We start from the raw sequence: 23,217 nt of genomic DNA, 5'->3' as shown, positions 1-23,217 counted from the left end.
CCTCTAGAATATCAATGTATCCTTTTAGTTCACAAGATATATGGTGAAATAATAGTCGGTATGAGACTATTATCTATTTCAGCAAAAACTGTATCCTTTATATGACTCATCAAAGGATGCAGTGGTTGATTTGCTAGTTCAGACGACTCATCAAAATAATGAGTATTTAATGAGTTATTAATATTTTAATGGTCTTTAATGATGTTTAATTATTTAAGTTATATTATAAATTTGTAAATTGACTTTTCAATAAAGTTGGGGCCATGTTGAGATAGTGAGTAATTAAGTCTCATTAATTAATGATGTATTATAACGTTTACTTATTGTAAAAGAAAATATCAAAAACATTAAAGAGCCTTGCTAATGAAGTTTTGTGAAAAAATATTATAAAGGAGCCTCGGAGAGAAATCAAAAGTCATTATATTGTGCATTTGTTTTTGGTGAATTGGTGTTGAAGATTGGAAGCAAGGGTTTCAACATTTTAATTTGAAGATTTGAGAATTCTTTTTTATTTTCATGCACTTTGAACTGGTGAAACTATTCAGCTAATTGTGCTAGAGCTTTGGTTTCATTTAGAGGACAGGATTGATTTCATTGTTTTCTGAAATAGATAAGCAGCAGCCCCATTTTATATCAAAGTCACTTGCAGGGTCAGAGGATTTTCGTTTATAGTAGATCGTATTGGGTGGATATTTTGCAACCGATAGTTTTGGGTAAAAATCCAATCGCAAAATAGGATGACCAGCCACAATGTGTGAGACAAAGTCTTTCCTAGCTTAAAGGGAAGGCTCCCCATTCTCACCGTTCTTTGGATCAACTCAAGGTAAGCAAGAAGTTGAGAGATTTAATAAAATGGGTGTTACCAATGTCCTTTTTTCTTATCTTTCAAGAAAGAATCCACTTACTTGTGGAGTGAGTAATGGGCAGGGTGAATCTCTAACTACACTTCTATCAAGAGCTGAAAACAGTGATATTGATAAACCTTCACTAAATCAAAGGCTAGCTAAAAATGTATTGGTTTGGCTCTAAGTCCGGTCGTAGTTATGTATGGAAAAGCTTTACAATTAGGGCACAAAGACTCCTAAAAGTAAAAATAACTTAACTATTTTGTGAATTAAGAAAGATGTATAAGCTATAGACAAAGCTTCTAGCTATATATTTGCACAACTGCTCCCAGTCAAAGCTTCGTCTCCGATTGCTTCTTGAATCACTATGCTCTATTATTGAACACACAATAATAACGTGAATCAATGACAATAGGCACAAATTATGGTCAAAGTTTCTAATTTGTTCTATCACAATTGCTTCTAGTCAAAGCTTCAAATCCAATTGCTTCTTTTATTCACTTTTCTCCCAAATTCGTACTACACAATCAAAACTATGCTTACACAAATGTGGCAGAGCTTTCTTGCATACAAAAAAAGATGATTTTTACAATGAGGGGGCACTCCTTTATATAGGCATAGGAGTTGAGAAAAAAGTGGAAGAAAAAGTGGGAGCAACTCAACCAACTTTGACCTAGTCTAACTACAAGAGAAAATATAGGGTTACATGCAACCACACGTGCAACTCGCGTTACATCTTTACATGCACATGTAAGTCACATTACATGTAATTACATCTTTTCATGTAATGCATCCTCTTCAACTACAAACATGAAAGAAGAAGAAAGAAGACGGAAGAAAAGGAAACAATCCTAGGAATTGTTCTGAAGGGCCTTGTACTTGGTGATGCTATCCAGGATGATAACAAGATTGGGAGTTCCTGTATTTTGTGTCATTGCATTCACCTTGATAATCATTGTGTTGCGTCTTTTGAAAACTTGACTCTCTTTGCTAAGTTGTCTGTTGTCAATTGAAAACTTGATGTGATCCGTCTTTTCTCACTCAAGTTGTCGTGAATTCTCCTTTGTAGATCAGCACAAACTGGAGTCTCTGACACTTTGAAAACCTTCTTGATGGTGTCTGGATGTAAATTTGGAACAACTTTCTATTAGCACCTCTAACCTTTGTTTTTTTTGAAGTAAAGTGCTTGGTGCATGGGAATGCATGCAAATGGAGATTGCTGATTTTCAAACGTGACTTAGGGTCTTCGAGACATTATTGCACGGAAAATGGATTACATGTAAATGCAACATGTAATGAGGAATGGAAAGGTGAGATGACATGCAAATGCGGATGGAGGATGCACTTTACATGTAAGTGTGAGTGATGGGATGAGATGAAATGCGTAGTGACATGGGAAGTGGAATAACATGTATTTTCTCATGGAGGTGTAAATGCATATGGAAAGATGGAAATGGAAAATGGAAGAGGGATAATGAGCTTTATAGTCATCTTTGGTGAAAAGGTGAAGTCAAAACACATGAAAGATGAAAATGACATCTTTTTGACTTTTCAAAAAGTGACTTTTAGTTAAAATCAGACCTTTTGAATGTAATTACACGTAAGGCATTTCGTGTAATCATGTTGTGAGATTGGATGTGAAAAGTGAGATGAGTGAAAATGGAAATGGAAAATGAGATTACATGCATGTGCGGATGGTGAATGAGATGGAAAACATGTAATCACATTCATCGAATGAGAGGTGAGGTGTTGTGACACAAAAACGGAATGTGGAATGTGATGATGCTTTCGCATGAAGTGAAGCAACTATAAGTTCTTGGGAAAAAACTTGTGACTTCTCCAAAGTGGAGAAAAACTGGCAAGCAAACACAAAACACAAAAACACAAAGAAAAACGTACTTTTGGAAAGTGACTCAAACATGCCAAAATGCAAAACACTTGAACACTCAAATTCGAAATTGAAACTTGGGAAAGAACCAAAAACATGAAAACGAACAAATTCTTCATTTTTAAAGGAAAAATGCACTTTCCATGGCATAGATTTTGACAAATGGAAATCATCAAGCAATTATGTGCATAAAATCAGCAAGATAAGCACAAATTAAAGAACAAGAAAGAAAGAGTCCACTTACATGAAGATTAAGTGTCAAAAATGAAGGAGAAAGATGCTCCAATGTTGAAAAATTCTCCAAAAAATGTTTAAATCTTTCAGTGTTTTACAAATTCGAGTGGGAAAGGGTAGTAAACAAGGAATATTTGTTAAAAGATGCCAAAACGTGCCCTAAGATTGCTTCAAGATCCAACGTTTTTGGGATTTTTGGTGAAAAATGTTTTTCACCAAGATACAAGACCAAATCGATTTGGTGTTTAAACATCAAAATGTGTATCAACATACAATGTAATGCCCAAATAAAGCCAATCAATTTGTATTGGAACAAAATTAATGATAAAAAATGGAGTTATTTGCTCATTTCTTCAAAAATGTGCCCTAGATTTGATCTTCCAATAATGTTTTTGGGCATGTTAGATCCATTTTTGATGCAAAGAAAATCATTGCCAGGTAAAAACGCCTCCAATAGAGAAAATCCCATGCAAATCCATCAAGAAAATCTCTCTTTATGATGAAAATCAGGTTCTTGGAGGGCAAAGACATGTATTTCTTCAAAATCGGACTTTTTGAAGGGCAATGCATATATTAAAACATGTTTCAAGTTAAAATCGGACTTTTTGGAAGGGAATACACATTTCAAGTTACATCTCACATTTTGGATGCAAAGACATAAAAACTTACCTTTTGATGCACTAACATCAAAAAGGTCCACTTATGATAACTTGTTGATGTAATGACATCAAAAAGGTCTACCAAGTTGAACTTTATATGCAGTGACATGTCAAATGTCCACTTTTAATGGATTTTACATATAATTGCTTATAAAATGTCCACTTTTGATAACATAAAGTCATTTAATCCACTTAATTTCATAAAAATGTTACTAAATGGGTCATGAACAATATTTATATATCATATTTAAAAATATAACATATAAACATCATTTAAAAAGTAACATTTAAATGAGCATTTGATTTGAAAATAAAAAGTTAAACTGGAACTATATAGTTATATAGTTACTTTAAGTGAAAAATTAAAAAGTAACTCAACTTAAAATTATAACATAAAGTGCACTATAGTCACTTTAAGTTAAAAATTTAAAGCTAAAGTAACTTAAAAACATAACAAAAAGTGAAAGTTAAATTAAAATATAACATCATATTTGTAATTCGTGCTGTTGCACCAAAAAGGTCTTCTTTTGAGGCACTAAAACGGACATATCTCTTGATTGACAACTCCGATTGAGCTCTAAGTTAGACTAAATCAAAGGGAAAAGCGAAAGACATGACATGAGCAAAACCAAAGAACTAAAAACTAACAAAAGAAAACTCAATAGCAAAGAAAAAGACGATGAAGGCTTAAAAAATTAAGTAAAGCCTCGATAGAAAGCAAAATGAAAAAGACTCGACGAAGGCTTTCAATAAAATGATTTGACATACAAATTGAAATGGATCAATCAATCAGCATTAAGCAATTGAATATCAAATTCAAGCTTAGAGAAATGTGAATCTAGCTTGAAAATGTTTTGTGTTATTACCAACATTTTGTGGTGACAAAATGCAGGACAACAACTGGCTCTATCTAGAGAATGTTACTTGTTTGTTTTTGGAAACAAAGAGTGATATAGAATCCGGTTCTCTAAGTGTCTTTATCCACTCCATTGGGCTATAGAGTTAGGTGATGAAAAATAAAACAAAACTAACGTGACTAAAGCAAATCAAATCTAATAGAACAAAAATGTGCAAATGCACTTATTGAAAACAAAAGAAAACTAGCCAAAAATGCAAAGTTTTAGATGAAACCATTTACGAATTCAACAAAATAGCTACCTTTTTTTCAGTAGCTTGCAGTACTTTGCATGTTCACATGCAACTTCATAGAGATGGAACACGAACAACTATAGCAATGGCGTGAAGGCCTGATGTAACACCTCTTGGAAGAAAAAAAAGAATTCACCTTTTTGAGATAAATCATGTGTACTGTTGCTCCAAGAAAGGTTCATGAATTGAAACTGCTCCTCCTGAACTGAACACTCTTCTTTGATGGTATTTTCATGTTTGGGTACATGTGGAATCTCTAACTTTCCATTAGCTTCCAACCAAGCAAGATGTCGGATTGGACATCCCCTTGATCAAACAAATTCCGAGTTCTTTCCAACTACAATTTTCTTGATTGGTTCATCAATCACCACTACCTCAAGATTCTCAAGAAAACCTTGCTCATGTGATTTTAGTAAGGACATGCCTGCACTGCATAGATCAACATACTCTTCACAAACTTCTGACTTGGGAAAGTCTTTATGGTTTATGAGTTCTTTCTCAAACTTCGAGGTAGAACAATTATGCAAAGTGTTCCCAAGTTCATGACCTTGAGACACAAATACATCATTTTCAGCTTGATTCGATCTTGCTTGTATGTCAACTTTTATGACACAACCATCTTGAACCTTGAAATTTTTTTTCCTTCCTCATCTTTTCATCATGGGCCTTTTGAGACTGCATACACCAAATATGGGAGTTACTAGCTATGTCTCCTTCATTTTCTTGGAAGAGAATAGCAAGATCAGTAGCTTCAGATATAGGATGCTTCACTATTGTCTTTGCTAATGGTGCTTGAATTGCAAGCTTCTTAGATGGTGAAGCTAACTCTGATTGATTCCCAACATTAGAACTTTGTGGAATAGTTGGAAGAGGCCTCCTTGGTACATCTTAATGAGGAACAAAGAACATGCCTTTAGCTATTTGCTTTTTGAGGGCAAGTATCTCATTTGTTAATCTCTGTACTGCAGGATCCATCCTTGTATTAGAGGAAAATGAATTACAAGAATAATAACTTTCTTCAAACCCACTTGCTACAATTCTTATCTTTTCAGCAAGAATAAGATCATCTTCAATTTCAATCGCCAATGCCTATGCAACTGCAAGAGTAGTTGAGACTTCTCTCCTTAATAGAAAATTGACTTCAGGAATTTGAGCACTGACAAAGAAACACTTTAGATTGGTAGTTGTAGGTTGAGCAGCAACTGGAATTCTTCATGTCAATTTTTTGAAATGAGCAACAAATTCATGCATAGGCACATGAAATGATTTCTTCAGTTGAGCAAGTTGGGCCAGTAATGCATGAGCATCTTCAGGTGGGTTGAACCTTTTTTCAAACTTGGCTATGAGGGTAGCCCGGTTTGTGATAGTACGTGGTGGTAAATGATAAAACCAATCAATAGCCACATCTTGTAGAGTTTCCACAAACAACCTAACAAACACATCCTCGTATTCAATAGCATGAACACCGCATGAAATGTGGAAAGCAGCAATATACTCATTAGGATATTGTTCTTCATCAGCAAAGAACTTGGAAAAGTTCTTTCGTGAGCCATTAGGAAGATCATGTAGAGGCGGAGCTAGATTCAATGGTTCAAAAGCATTTCCCCAAGGACCTTGGGCCATTTACATGTCCTTAGTAAATGCATGAAACAATTACAATGAAAAAGGACATGGGTATGCTTCAAATTAAAGCACGAGGCTCTCCAATGCACGTCATGTCTGTAGTAGAGTCACCAAAAAATTGTTGGTTGCAAAATATCCACCCAACAGATCGCAGCCATAGAAAGGCCTGCATTTGCAAGCTTAGGATAGCCATGCAATATTTAGATGCCATGACATTCATAGAATGGGTAACATTTGAGGTTTTTGAGGCACATTTTCTAGGTTTGGTGCTTTAGCAACATAATGCAAGCCTAGGTATCAAGAATACAAAGATTTTAGAGGGCTGCATTAGAGTTTGGAAAGATCTGCAGTACGTGCAATCAATTTTCAGTTTATTTCATTGCATTTGTTTATTACAAAATTGCCTGTTATCATCATTATAATAATCTTGGATTAAATTTCCTGCATATTTGATTAGGAATTCATGCTATATCAGCAGTGTAATTGATCATTGATAATAAATCAATAATATGCATGTCAATTGTTTTTGAAAATGTCCATTGGCTTTATGTGCACATTTTACATGTAGAAATCATATGTATGCTTTCAAAGGACAAAATCTATTGTATTTACATTTTAATTTTTCGCTTAGATATCTTGACAATTACTTGCAAGCATTTAAACTTCACATTTGAGACCATTCAAAGCAAGCAGAAACAATCTGAAAATAAAAGCCAACAAGATAGAGGTTGCAAGCAAAGTGGTTGACAAAATGTCAAACATTCGAAAAGTAAAGCGATTCAGTGATTGCTAGAGTTAGAATTTGCTAGGGTCTTTTTGTAATGTTCCCATTTTTTAGTAAGTCTATTTTTGAAAGTGGTATTTTTGGTAGTGTAGTGGGTGGCTTGAGCATTCGGTCATCACTTGCAGTTAATAAAGTAATAATTGCATGAACTCTTACTTTTATTAATCATTGAGTTGGACTATTATAATAATGTTTATATTATTATAATAATGACTTTAAGAGATGTTTGTAAAAGCGAGTTGGAAAGTTTCTAGCGTTGAGTTCTTTTGGGAAACTTCCACAATTTTATGAAGTGGAGTTTTAAGAAAACTTTGGTCAAAGAAAAGCTTATAAATAAGAGCTCTTTCATTGGGAAATGCACGCTTGATTATATATTTGATTTTGTGCCTTCGTGGTTTTTTCCTGGGTTCTGAACTGTATGCCCTTGTTGATGTATAAGGGTTGGAAATTCTGAGAACTGCATTTGCAATTTAGTTGCTGAGGTATAGCTAAGATTTCCTAACTTCTCTACTGTTCATCACTATATCTGAGAAGTGTTTTTCATTCCACTGCTGAAGTATAATGGACTTGATAATTGCTAGATATTTTCCTTACTGTAGCATACTGTGGCCAAGGAGAATACTACTGAAAAGATTATAAGTGTGAACATTTACTTTTTCTGCTGAAAGCTTATATTGGTGGTCGAATCTGATATTGGGAGTCTACGTATTCAATAATCTCAGGAGCCAGGGTTGAGAAGGAATGCAATCACTTGGGAGAGGTCGGACACTAGCAATATTAGTGCCCAGACATTGCTCATAGCTTGTGCTTGGTGTGTAATGGCTATCAAGAAGCTGTGTGGTGTATTTTGGAGCTTGCATCTGCAGTCAACAGCTAATCGAGCTCCCAATTGGTTATTTAGAGCTATGGTTAGGCAATTTAACGTTGTAGAACAAGTTTGTGGGGTCATGATTACATGCACGTTGCAAGTCATTTACATCTAGAGGCTGTGAATTAAGTTGACTTCAATCTAGATTGTAGTTCCAATATTATGGCCAATCATTGACATTATCAAATCAGGTTCTTATATCTTGCATGTGGTTTACCAATAAGTGTATGCCAAAATTGTATTGTTGCAATTGGGTAGTGTAATTATAGATTCCCTCGTTATCTTTGTTGAGTGTATGTCTGTAACTCTAGGGGCTTGAATAATAAATTATAAGTTGATATGTAATTACAAATATCATTTCAGTATTTGGCTTGACTATTGCGGCATGACAGTTCACATCTAGCTATGTCATTAACAATGGCTATGAGGCTGCTATACAAACATTTGGTTGAATGTTTAATCATTAGATATTAAAGAAATTGGTGATAGCCGGTAAAGGGTTTTTACACCTTAAACAAAAGGGTTTCAACAACCTATAATATAATTTAAAGTAAATATGTATAATTAGATAGAGAAAAATGTTTCTAAGAATACATGTTACACAAACAAATTATAAAAACAAAAAAATTAAAATACTAAATTATTTAACTAAGTTACATCTACAAGTTCACTTACCTTCGATAGCTTCAAACTTAAAAATGATCGACAAATTCCTTGTGTCATGAGGTGGTTGGTGAGAAACATCTGGATGTTCTTAGCCTCTGCATACGCCCCTTTGATCCACCCACTTTATTCCCAATCTTTTGTAGCATAATATTGAGTGAGTGGACCACACAAGGTGTCCAAAACATATGTTGATATGGCTCTTCAACCAACAAACCAACAGTCTCATAGTTGTTTACTCGTTATGACTTGAGAAATATTTCTAGGCCCCATTCTCTCAATGGAAGAGATGAAAATATCAACATTAAATTGCCTATCTTGTACTTGCCTCTCACAATCCATGGATTTCAAAAACATTGCCTCTTTAGGGGATACTACTATGACATTGATTAAGGGGTGACTTCTTGCATCATTCCACTTATTTGAGACAATGGGTAATCTTGTCTCAATCCATGAATCCCTTGTGGGCCTCAAAGAATCCACAACCTTCTTGACTTATCTTTCCAATAAGGTGTTCTATACCTTCTCATAACCCGGGACCTTATACCCTCTTGGGGCTACATTGATACATTGATAGTTTCCAACATCTTTCAATTTGGGAACAGACAAAATTGAAAGGCAACCCATTTGCATATGTGCATCTAGCTATATCTTGGTTGGCAATGTTCTGACTCTTATTTTAAAATGAAGTTTCCAAAGGTCCCTTTCTTTTGTGTAGAATGGGTGCTTCGATTTTAATTTCAATATCAAATATGCTAGTAGAAAAGGGGTGGTTTTCTATCACAACATTCAAATATGGGGGCTACATTCCCTTTGATATTTTTAATGGGCATATTTTGTTTGCATGCCTCTCTCTCTCTCTCTCTCTCTCTCTCTCTTGCTTCTTCATTTTCCATGATATATTTTAATATTGTTTCATTTGGTATATGCTTCCCTATATTACTAGGTCATTTCTTGAATCCTGTTGTAGGGAATCAACACAAACTGTCTAACACTCGATCTTGTAAACCATTTTTTTCTCTGTCACAACCCAACCATTCCAACGGAATCTTCCACATTTTTGAATTGTTCTTACAATATCAGCATACTTCAACAAAGGAGAATCATAACACATGGTCTTCACCAAAGAGGTAGTACAATACCATGTGCATTCATATTTGAGGGTTGAAAAGCGGCAAAAAATCGGGGCAATATATCATCTAAATAAGGGGGAGGGGGGCTTTTTTGGGTAGGGGGTGGGGTTTTATATAGGAAAATGAGTGTGGATGTATTTGGTAGGTATGAGAGGGTGTGACAAAAAAGGAGTTTCGGGCAATTTTTTTTTGAAAGTAGGAGGATTCTTTAGTATGCAATGAACATACATGCTATGATTCAGGATCACTAAGTGAATCCCCCTTGAGTTAGAATATGGATCTATTTCTTGTTGTTGAGAATTGGTATTGCATATAGAGGAAGAGGTAGATGATATTGTAGTTCCTATAGTAAGATTTTTTATACACATGAAACATAAAGGCAAAAATATGGGAAAAAACATAGGTAAATCTTATGGACAATTAAAGAGAAATGGGAAAACAATAAAACAAATTGAGCAAAAACAAAATAAAATGAAAAAAGTCATCCCTTCCACCAATTAGAAGCTTGTCAAGGAGTAAGGATCAAGCTCAAACACTTGATCAAGCTTCACAAATCAATCTTCTTATTCCCATTTTCTCAACTAGACTTTTGCTCCACCTTAAGAGAAAACAACCTATTTGCACAACAAATGAGCCATAAAATCAAACACAAGTCAATTTAAAACACCTTTCTATAGTTATGGTAAATTTGCAAAAGAAAAGACTTTGTCATCACTTTCCTAGTCGTGTCTGCTCACTTTCCTAGTTGGGTTTGCATGTGGTTAGACCAAATTCGCTCGGGTTTGAACTTGGTCTACTCGAATTTAATTGGCCACCCTAGGAAAGTACATAGTTTGGACCGACAAGTTATTCAACCTTCGATCCAGACCCGATTTGTACTTGACAAGGACTCAGGGCGTATGGGGTGAATTTGGTAATTTATTTGATAACATGATTTCTATTATGGGATGCCCCCTTTTTTACAGTTTCACGTGACTTTATAAGCTCACTTTTGTTAATGATTTCAATAACTTCAAAAGAAATCCTTCTTATTACCGTTGTGGGGTTCTTCATTGGTTCATGTTTTATGACTTTTGTTCAAGGTTGGAGACCATCACTTTTCTTGGCCAAGCCCATAACTATCAACTGTTACTTTCGCAGGAGTCTCTTTATCTCTTGTAATGCCCCCTTAATTGGATGCTTCACCTATCAATGATGGGCTCTTTGTCTATCATGTGGTATGATGATTTTGTCTATTCTTCATTCAGTTTTTATATGTGTTGGAGACAAGCGTAAAGAGATAGAGCATTCGTAGTGGTGTATGTGAGAGTTGACTATGTATGTATGTTGAGAGTTGTCTGTGTAAATGTGTGTGAAGTTTTAATGTTATCACAAGCAGGCCTTGGTTCAAGAATAGTCTATGGTTAGTTAATATGATTGGGCTGTTATTTTTCTAGATGGATATTATGAGAGAGCTGCACATGAATTATTATGTGTATTGTAAAGAAGTAATCTCGATATTGTCAAAAGAGTGTTCTTCTTAGGGGTGTGATATATACTTCAGATCAGAATGGGTATTGTGTATTTTGATCAGTGTATGATCAATTTTATTTTGTTAGACATACTCATTGCCAAAAGTATTTGTGTGATACTTATCATCTCATATATTCAACATTCTGTGAAAAGGGCTTATTGATTGACCATTGAGGGCCATCAATTATAAACATAAAGATCAATATTTGTTTTGAGGATACAATAAAATGATCTATTTTTCAGGTGTGGTTGGATTTTCCCCTCAAGTAGGAGGGTTTTCCTAAGGTAAATAATGGTGCCATCTTTTCGTACACTTTTTTGGTTTTTAGTATATTGCATTCATACTATTCTGGTTGATAACATCAACATGGTACCAGAGTGGGACTATAAAAAAGATCCAAAACCAGAATTCTTAAGCTTTAAGATATTCTATTTATGGTTAATATTCTTGGACCATCACAGGTTATGGACAAGTCTTTTTGGTTTAGTTTTGATCATTCAAGATTGATGATTGTTCATGCTTCTGAGAAGTATTCCTTAAGGAGATGCTCATTTGTATTTGTTTTGCAAGATAGTATGCATGCAGTGCTATGATCATCGTATGATTCGAAGAGGTAGTTTTGTATTGATCTTTATTTTTGTGCATGCTGAGATCCTTCTTGGGGAAGATTAGACAACTAGGGGATTGGTATCATATGATATATATATATATCTATATATATATATATATATATATATATATATATATATATATATATGTATATGTATATATGTACATACATATAAATATATGTATGTATGTATGTATGTATATATATATGTATGTATATACATATATATATGTATGTACATATATACATACATATGTATGTATATATGTATGTACATATGTACATACATATATATATATATGTATATATGTATATATATATATACATATATATGTATATATATATATACATATATATATATACATATATATGTATATATGTATGTACATATATGTACATATATATGTAATATATGTACACATATGTACATATATATGTAGATATATATGTGTGTGTGTGTGTGTGTATATATATAGGTGTATTCTATGAATTATTATTAATCTCTCTTGGTTGCAAGACATATCAAGAAGCAACGTGATAATGAGAGATCACATGCAAAGTCATATAGGCTGTAGAAATGAACATGGGAACACTGCTTGTAACCATGGGACTGAATTGGTGATATATAACCTCATGAAAGAGAAATAACCTATTTAGATTGTCATTGCAGTTAGTTTTTTCGAAGAGGAAGAAATGGTACTCAAAGGGAGCATATTCAGCTGCATAAATCAGATTCAAAGCGAGCTTGAGTGGAAGATGTTGAATGCCAAGACTTTTGTAGAGGATTAACAAGCTTGTGTAGTAGTGTGATTACAAAAGCTCATTGTCAGACAAACATTTGGGTCAATTTTCTTGTTGTGTAATAATCAAATCTATGCGAACGCTGCCCCTATTGAGAGAGAGTCTCAACATTTTGATGATTTTTTATGTGTGCTTTAATGAGTTCTTCTTTGCAAGAAAATTTCGAGGTGAAATCCCTTGTTCATGAGTTATTCTCTTTCAGAGAAGTTTTACGTTAAATCCCTTGTTAATGAGTTCTTCTCTATGAGAGAAGTTTTGGTGAAATCTCTTGTTAGTGAGTTCTTCTTTGTGAGAGAAGTTTGAGGTGAAATCCCTTGTTCCAGCCTCTAGGAGTAGCTATGGTGGATCCACCCTCCTGAAGTAGCCATGGCGGAAGTCGTGTGACTCCATGACTTTATTTTATGCTTTTCTGATCCACCCTCTAGGAGTAGCTATGTTGAATATTGTTATGCTGAGATAACAATTTATTGTGAAAAATCTATGAGGAGATTTTGATTCACATTTTTTTTGGGTTGCAGCTCCATTGTGCTTGTTAGGTTGAGAGGCACCATGTTATATGAATGATCTCTCTCTTGCTAAGAGGGAGTGTTAATGATTTAAGTAGATTTGGGAGAAATCATTTGACTTTTTGCCATTGTGGGGTTCTTCATTTGTTCGTATTTTATGACTTCTATTCAAGGTTGGAGATCATCGCTTCTCTTGGTCAAGCCCGTAAATATTAGCAATAATATTCATGACAGTTTCTTTATCACTTGTAATGTGTCTTCAATGTCTACGATGCTTCATCTATCAATGATGGACTCTTTGTCTATTGTTTGGTGTGATGATCTTTTCAGTTTCTCATTCAATTTTCATATATGTTGGAGACAAGCATAAAGAGATAGAGCATTCATAGTGGTGTATGTGAGAGATGACTATGTGTATGTATGTTGGGAGCTGTTTGTGTAAATGTTTGCTGAGTTTATGGTTATCATGAGCAAGGCACTGGTTCAAGAGTAGTCTAGTGTCAGTTAATATGATTGGGATGTTATTCTTCTTGAAGGATGTTGTAAGAGAGTTGCTCATGAATTATTCCGTGCATTGTAAAGAAGTAATCTGGAGTTTGTCAAAAGAGTATTCTTCTTAGGTGTGCGATATATACTTTTGGTCAGAATGGTTACTGTGTATTTTGACCAGTGTATGATCAAGTTTATTTTGTTAGACATAGTAATTGTGAGAAGTATTAGTTTTGTATATTCAGCATTCTGTGAAAAAGGCTCATTGATTGACTATTGAAACTCATCAATTATAAGCATAAAGGTCACTATATTTGTTTTGAGCATATAATAAAAGGATCAAGTTTTTAGGTGTGGTTGTTTTTTCCCTCTAGTAGGAGGGTTTTCTTAGGGTAAATAATGGTATCGTCTATTTGTATACTTTTCTGATTTTATTACATTTGTATTATTCTAGTTCATAACATTAAGAACTTTATTGTTAATTTATAAAGTAACTAATGATTTATTTTTCAAAGTTTCTTTATTATTATTTTATGAGGTGACTTTATAATTTATTTTAAGAGTCACTACAATCTATTTTATAAAGAAGCTTCATAGTTTATTTAAGAAGTTTTTTTTTATAATAAAATATCTTTAATTTATTTTAATAAAACATAGAAGTTAATTTTATATCATCTTTAATTTTTAAATATTTATTCATGATTTTTCTCCAACATTGAAGACTGTCAACAAATGCTGCACCTATGGCCCATTGGCGATACCTAAAATTAGTTGAACATCCTAATAAAGGAAGCCAGCTCTGAACCCTTGAAATGCCACCAATTAACATCTAATCATTTTTCTAACATTCAAAGATCACCAACATGTAATGAAGAATCCTAATGCCTCATTGTAAATAATAAGGTCAGTCCCCAATGTACAAGTGACTTACCATATATAGTGTACCCAAATGGAACTTGAAGCATTCTGGAAGGAAAACCTCAAAGAAGACAATGAACTAAGAAGGAAAAATCCAAATGATGGTACCCAATGTGTCCACTGATGAAGGTAAAATGATCTCCAAATCATGATATTAGCCTATAGAGACCCAAGAGATTAGCTAATCCCTACAAACACTAACTCTAAGGAAGGCGCAAAAATGAGGACATTACAGTCCACCCTCCCCAATGATTACTTGTCCTCAACTAATTCTAGTACAACCTCCAATCAACAAACCGATCCAAACTAGAATAAAAAATAAAGCCAAGTTTCCATATCAATCTTGAAAGGGATCCCCCTAGTTGATACTATGCTGCTAATCACATTTGAAATACCATTGGGTAAAATCGATACTCTCCTCTAATAGTAGGAGGACACTCTAAAGTACTCATGAATGAAACTCGGGTCCCAAACCAAAATAGCTGATATCTATATCAATAAACATGTTCTACCAAGGTATCTTGGCAAGGTCCAAAAGTGCAATACTTAGTACCTAACAAGATTTTGGGTAATTGGAAAATTAAACTTCTCAAACATAGTATAATGTCCCCGGTTTTGGCCATTCTGTGCGGTTGATAGAGTTAGCTCATCATAGCAACCCTCATGAGCTAACATGGCGTTTTGGGGGTCTTAGTTATGGATTTACTATTTTTAGCAAGTCTATTTTTAGTAGTTGCTATTTTTGTTAGTGCAGTGGGTGACTTGGCAATTGGTCGTCACTTGCGGTTAATTCGGTTAGCATGAGCTTTGATTTATTTATTATTCATTGAGTAGCATTATTATAATAATGTTTATATTATTATAATAATGACTTTAAGAGATATTTTCAAAAAGCAAGTTGGAAAGTTTCTAGTGTTGAGTTATTTTGGAAAACTTTCACATTTTCTGAAGTGGAGTTTTATGGAAACTTTTGCCAACAAAAGCTTATAAATGAGAGCTCATTTAATTGGGAAAGGCACACTTGAATATTTTTATGCTTTTTGTGCCTTTGTGGCTTTCTCCTATTTCTTGTCTTGTGAGCCCTTGTTGAAGTATAAGGGACTCGTCTGAGAAGTTCTTGGCAATTGTGCTGAAGTATACAATTGGCCAACAATCTCCTACTGTGATTTTGTGGTTAAGGAGAATAATCTGGAATATATATCTATTGGTTTCAAGCTGAGGGTTTATGAAGTTCTGGTGATCGTTCTATGTAATTCCGCAATTTGTTGCTGAGGTATAACAAATTGTGACTTCTCTTACTGTCCTTATTGTGTTTTTGGGGATGGGATATTATAAGTTATTGACTGTTCTGAATTGAGAGATTGGAGACTTCCCGCCAAACTGTGTGCTGCAAATTTGGGAATCGATTTGACATTGGGAGCTGGTGTCTTGGTCTTGGATGAGGTATTTGTTATTTACTCATTGTGTCAACACAAGTTGGGACGTAGGGATTGAAATTGGAGATAGGCGGCTAGCAAATTCAGATGTCGATTCAAATTAAACTCTGCCATCAACAGCTAGAGTGCTTGCATTGTTTTGGAGGGGCTGCATTAATTATTACAAACCCACGTGGACGAGTTTGGGATATAATTGCACCCAGATCTGACGTGGGGCTTATTTGCTGAAGCGGCTACCTTTGCTGGGGAAAATTGTGGCCAATAAGAGTCAGCGTGGGCATTAATCTGGAGTCTACCAACTGGCGTGGGCTTAGGGATCAAACCCCTTTTGCAAATGTGTTTGGTAGCTATCAGAAATTAGTTGAAAATCATTCTTCCCAGGTGCATTGTCTATTTTGATATGTAACAGCAGATTGTCTTCCTTTAATAAATTCAAATTGGGGCTGGAATTTAGTGTTTACTAACAGAATCTCCAGTATTTGGTTTAAGTATTTTATACTCTCTGAAAAATTCATAAAAATCATATATTCTCAAAAAGGACAAAATAAAAAACATTGTTCCGTTGCATCAGCACTTTGGATAGAGACAAATTCAGAATTCAGTAAATTGGTATAGCAAGCTGAATTGGCTTGCCCTTCATCATGGTTATCTAGAAAATTGCCTCTTATCTTTTAATTATTTGGAAGTGGTAATTTGGAATTGAGAAAATTGTGGATTGACAAACATTTGGAGTTCCTTAATATTGTTTGCTAAGTGTTTGACTGAGTGCCAAATCTCTGACTAGTAAGGGAAGTTGATGTTTGTTAAAGCCATAACCAACAAGGGTTTTTACACATAGAATGGAAACTTCAAATATTCTCATAATGTCCCTTGGGTAAAACAAATGAATCCCTAACAAAGGGTGGCTATAGAATATGCTAACACATCTCCTTAAAATTTATTTCCCCAATCTCGAGTCATTAACCCATAGCTGAGAGATTTGCCAAGCCCCTAAATCATCACTCGAACACATTCACTAAAAATGAAGAGACAAATGTCTCCCATGGTGTTACCATCACCAATTATCCAACTTTGAATGATATTTAGGGATGTGAAAGCTATCACAGGTGCATAGATAAATATGCTAATCCATACTAGGCTGCTGATATAAGTCAGATTACCACTATACTAGGCTGCTGATATAAGTCCTATGATGGTGCAAAAAGCATATGCAACATTATATGAGATCAGGATCTCATCATCATGCCATTCTTCAACACTGAAGTTGTGTTCCCAACCTCCCAATCTATCCAAACAACTACTGCCTTCAAAGTTCAATCTGAAAACTTCATGACTAGCAATTTACGGAAACTACCTATCAACAATGTGTATTAGAAATCAATGGGCTAAGGTTGGAACAACACTCATCCCTAAAGTATGGGTTGTAGACCATTCAAAATTCAACACCTCCAAACACAACATCGAATGTTCACTTTCCCTTCACATATCTCAAGCCCCAAAATTAGGACAAGATTACATTCCCAACATTGAATCATCCTCATGGTGGTGTACTGTCAAAACACAAATAGACTCATTGATATTTCCAAGGGTAGCTAAACTTCTACCTCTTGTGACCTTTTCACACCATTGTACCATTACAAATGGGGACTCTATCTTTTTCCTTTAGCAGTTTGTGGTTGCTAGTTTAGTTGTAGCATAGCAACATTTTCATTTCAAGGGTTGATAAGATAGAGATTTTGGGCAAGCTTGTGAGGCATATTGATTGTGGTTTTAAGTGCCCTAGGATGGTGACAGAGCTTGACAATACTTAATTTTCCACCCTAGGTTTATGACACGGAGCCCAAGCATTCCTAAAAGCCCACAAAGCATGAGTCCAAGAACGCTGTGAATTCCTATCCAGCTTTGGAGCTTCAAGCCCAAGACCATGCAAATTTCTGCCTAGATCTTTGGGCTCTTATTTGATGGCTTTTTATAGTGAATTTTAATTTGTTAAAGTAAATTTCAATTTCTAGGTGAAGGGGATGATTGGATTAAAGGTGGGTTAGCCTTGAGTGAAAATATATCAAATTTCAATTTAAATTAAAGCTAAAATAGGTAAGCCATGTGAAAATTCATGCATTTTCAATTGAATGCCTATAAAGGAGAAAGTTGTCAGCTCCCATTCAAATACCAGCCAAATTTGATCTAATGCAAAATGCAGAGCTATGGCTGAAAATCAGAGGAAGATGGGAAAGTCATGATCAAAATTGCAGGAATTTGTAAGACAAGAGGAAGACAATTTGGCATATTAAATTGGAGATAAAGCTAAAAAAATTGGTATGAAACTAGAACATTATAACTCAGATCCCTTCAATTATTGCACTCATATGTGAGATGAGGCTCAATTTGCAAAGTATAGTCATGAAATTGATTAATTTGAAATGAGAATAAGAAAATGGAGGTGGATTTCACTGAATGATTGATGCATGGATAGTACTAAGATTTAAACAAATTCAATGCTGATGCTAAATCATTTAAGTGGAAGGGATTATTTTACAAATGAAAATGTTTTAACTTTGTCTATATTTCTCGTATTGTAAACTTAAGTTTCTTCTTGGTTTGCAAGGTGAAATGGAAAAGGAAAGCTCAAGATTGGAAGGAACCAAGTCCAAGAAAAGGATGGGCTTGAAGTCATTCATCAGTTTAGCGAGATGATTTGAGGCCGAGGGTCAAATTGAAGTTGTAACCCCAAGAGCAAGATCTAAATGGAATTTAAAGGAACAAGTTGCACAAGTCGAATTACCAAGCTTGCAAATGGAGAAGATTATCACAATCCTGAGATTCCTTTGGAAATACAAGATCAATTAGAATAATCCAGCTACATGAAGCACCTCATCACTTCTAGAATGTCAATGTGAGATAAAATTCAAGCAATTCACAATGAAGAACTTAAATGGATGGAGGAAATTCACGAAGTTAAAGCAATTTGGGAATATGAACCATCACAATTAATCAAAGGCTTGAAAATTTTGAGTATGAAAACAAGTTGCTAGAGGTGCAAAGACTTCTTTATGACAATGAAGAAGTAGAATTGAAGAAAAGATTGCAAGATATACATGGTGAGGTTGCAACCACTCATCTTCAACCAATCAAAGAATTCCAACTGCATGTGTCCAAGTTCATCAAATTAAATTCATCTATAGCTGTCATGGAGTGCATTAATGTCTTCACCTAACAAATATTCTAATTGGTCTACTCTCAAATGGATATGCATTGAAAATCAATCTAATTTTCTCTTTGGCCCATAGATTGGTCCCTAAGCTTAATGGGTTAGCATTTAATAATTGTAAGTAGCAGTTGTAAAAACCTTAACTAGGGTTGTGTTGGCATAATCTTGGCCATTGATCTCAAATCAATCCTGTCTATTCATTGTATTTGAGCTATATATGGCTTTCTCTTCTCATTTGTAAACCAAGAATTGGATAGATTGTTGCATGAATGCTACTGAAGCAATTGCAAGTTCATTGCTGATTACATGGGGGATTGCTCAAGCTATTTTGGTTGTATGGTTTTTAATTATGCAGTTTAAATTTTCTTAAGTCGTGTAGAAATTTAAAAGTAGTTTAAGTGGTTGGATAGTTTAATAAAAAAGTATTGTTGTTAAATCATAGTGAAACTAGGGTTTATACCTTCTAGTGTTTATTGATTGCAAGCAATAATTTAAGGTTAGTAAGAAGCTCAATACAAAAACTTCAATTACTTGGTGTTCGTTGGTTTGAATAGTTTTGGTTTTGATGACCATAAGTAGCTTGAAAATTATACTTACATCCATAGAAGATTGGACCTTTCTTAGCTTATTTGATTTGGTGAAGTAGGAATGGGTTTGGTCTCACCACATCTTCAACTTTATCTTACATTAGTAGGAGTAGAATTACAAGTAACTTAAATCCCTAAACACTCATTTTGTTTGCACTTTATCACAAACCATTGTTAGAAGTTGACAAATCCTCCATAAAAGAGCTAACATAAGTCCTTAAGCGATTGCTAAGAAATTACATCACAAGACCAATCAACTCCAACACTAGAAGGGACCTATTGGGTGGATAGTTTGAATGATCAAGTGAAAAACAGTGGTTCCAACTAAAATATGTGAGACATAGTCTCCCCTAATTATAAAGGAAGGCTCTCGTATCTACTGTTACTGGAAACAACCTACACTAAACTAACACCTCGGATTATGTGTATACACTAGTATAATTGATTGGTTGTTACATTCACCATACTCTTATTTCAGAGTGGGTGTTCTTGCATCACACTCTTTAATTTCAGAATACTTGTTTCTATCTTTACAACAATATCTCAAGTGCAATTCAACAAAGTTAAAAACAAGATCATGAAAGCTCAAATTGTTTTCATGACTTCCCATGTGAATTCAGGAACAGGGATGAAACATAGATGCAGTTCAAAGTCTCCAATGCGTATTTCACCTTACATGTACAAACTTAGAAAATAAAAGCAGCACAAAGTCTGCAAGTCACCTCGTTACTTGAGTGTTCTACACTAGCTTTAAAATTGAATAGCAATGCAAAGTTTAGAATACCGAATCTGAAACCAAAATATAACTTTGAATGCAATAAGCAGCTCAAGGTGTTTGCAAGATTGAATTCAAATCCCTCTTGACTGGAAGCACAAACTTACAATCAATTCTAGAATATGCCATTACATGACAATTTGAATTGACATGAGGTCTCAAAATAACCCATATCTTTTATTCAAACTTATCTGATTTACATCTAATCTCAAAGTCTTAAGAGTGCATATACAAAATGACGGAGTCTTCTTGCATTGCCAATAGATAAAAAACTACAATGAGCACCCTCTCTTATTTATAGATAACTTATAACTTTGGTTCATCTACATATCTTTTCTTTGTGTTGTTATCACTATCAGTCATTTGTAGATATTCCTGAGTAAACCATTGTGTATATCCTTTCTTTCAGCACCTCAAGTAAATATTTGGGCTTTTGCATGATTCCCCATTAAACGTGAATGGCCTCCATTCAACTTTCATTCTCTTGTGCATCACCTATTCATAGTTGTCATTCTTTTTGGGTCTTGAATGTATCTTGGCCTTCTCTACATATTTTTATGTGCAAGGATCCATGCCTTATTACTTGCATCATTTCATGTTGATCTTCTAAGGATATCTTTGTGCCTTTGTCTCGATTCCCCCAGTGTTGTGTATTCCTTGAATTTCTTTTGCATATTACATTTTGTAGATTCTCCGTGCCTTGGGTGCTTCTTGGATTTCCTTTTCAGTTCCTTTTGCAGTTTCATATCTAACATATGTATCCTATGATTGATAAGTTTCATCTTTAATATTAAGAGAAAACTCAATTTACACCAAAGTTTACTGAATCTCCATTTAAGAATGAGTCTGGAGATGTTCTTATACTGAATAAAGTCAAACAAAAATAATAGTGTATCACTTGTCTATTCCCTGCACACTGCTATAATATAACTAGCTTATTTCATTGCGATGAAGGCTTAATTTGTGCATGTGTCTTATAAAAAATAATGTATTCACTAGTCTGTGGGTACGTTTTTGCTCATTAATCACATTCATTATTCTTAATTACCTTTCTTATAACCGGAGTTCTCTTTCTATGCTTGCTATAGCATGACTGGTTCCTAATAGCAGGTATTGCTCTTTTCTTAGAAACTCATGGCAACTGCAGAGTGTTTTCACCTTTGAACCTGCATCTATGAATTGCAAATATTGAGCATAGTGGCACAAATCTTTTAATTGATAATGATTCTTGTGATTCCTATTTATTTCTAAAATTATACAAGAAAACAGAAAACTCAAAAGTCATATATGAAATGAATTTACATATGGTGTCATTGCAATGGATGTTAGCTAATTGATTTTAATTTCCAGGTGATATCGAAATTAAGTGATCGTAAGCCTTCACATATACCTTACCGTGATTCCAAACTCACACGTTTGTTGCAGTCTTCTTTGAGTGGGCATGGCCGTGTATCGGTGAGACTTTGTTAATTCCTTGTCGTGACCTTTTTGTTAGCTTCTATATCATTTCCTGATTTAAACTTCTTTGTAAACCTATTTATATTCACTCTCGAAATGTTGTTTTGAAATATCTAATTGGTGCATGGTGTTGAGACTTAGAGTCAGCAAAATATTTGCAAGCAGGTCTTGGCTTGAGCTTAGGCTCAGTGCCAAAAACTCAGCAAAGACTTTGGAAACACTGTACAACTTAAAAATCATTGAAAAATTGTGAATTTTAAGGGAAAGGACTTATTTAATTGCATTTCCTATCAAAATAAATTCAAATGCATGCAAAAACTAATTAGTTAGATACATCATCACATGTGTAGACAACAAAATAAGGGAAAAAGTTTTGTGAACTTTAAAGTTAATGCTTAGGCAAAAGAAAAATTGCTTTGATATACTTAAAATTGTTTCTTGTAGACAAGCAATAGATTTAGAAATTCATTCACATACAATTTGCAAAACAATATAGAGAAAATCAAACAAAGATTTAGATAAGCCTTTCCTTCCAACATTATATACAAGCTATTGGATGTAATGCTTCTTTGTGTACCTCAAAGATGCAATTGTAACAATTCTATTTGCAAAAGAAGTAGCAACATCATCTTGGATTTTTTTTAATCTCTAGTTGCATGGGATGTCACCTCCTTTTCTCCAACACTAGAAGTTTCATGTCCGGTCCTTTGTAAAAGTGGGGTTATCCTTAGCGATCCACTGATTGTAACTAGAAGACTCATCTCTCCCCCTTAAAGATGCATCTCCGAGACCTCGCACGTACCTAGAGACTTCAAATTTGGGTGGAGACTTCGTGTCAAAGCCTCCCAACATCTTCAAATATCCCACCAAGAATTTTGACATTACCCACGCTGCTTTGGAGGAAAAAGCATATTAAAAAGTCATAAAAACAAAACAATCTATATTTTTAGCATAGTTTATCTGTTTGGAGGCCCAACGACTTGCATTCAGAAGCCTAGGCCCTAAACAAAGATTGAGACTAAGACTAAAGTAAGGTAGGTTTGATTATTTTGATTTTGATTTATTTTTTT

General features: G+C 34.4%; 1 protein-coding gene and 1 long non-coding RNA gene across 10 annotated transcripts in view; one reads left to right on the top strand and one right to left on the bottom strand.

The window, feature by feature from the left end:
* The window catches only part of LOC149578099 (kinesin-like protein KIN-7E, chloroplastic), a 377,239-nt gene that overhangs the window by 178,270 nt on the left and 175,752 nt on the right, over positions 1–23,217 (top strand). For all 9 annotated transcript variants that reach the window (XM_089827536.1, XM_089827546.1, XM_089827542.1 and 6 more), the window contains exon 12: positions 22,040–22,144. In XM_089827536.1, the coding sequence (XP_089683662.1) occupies positions 22,040–22,144 (105 nt within the window). The remainder of the gene's footprint in view (positions 1–22,039; positions 22,145–23,217) is intronic.
* Positions 1–23,217, bottom strand: part of LOC149578100 (uncharacterized) — a 383,937-nt gene that overhangs the window by 201,864 nt on the left and 158,856 nt on the right. The gene's annotated exons all lie outside the window — the stretch shown is intronic.

Source organism: Cupressus sempervirens, chromosome 1, assembly GCF_028749045.1.
Source record: "Cupressus sempervirens isolate cs-2001-9-10 chromosome 1, ASM2874904v1, whole genome shotgun sequence".
Lineage (NCBI taxonomy): Eukaryota > Viridiplantae > Streptophyta > Pinopsida > Cupressales > Cupressaceae > Cupressus > Cupressus sempervirens.
This window is presented reverse-complemented; position numbering and strand designations above follow the sequence as displayed.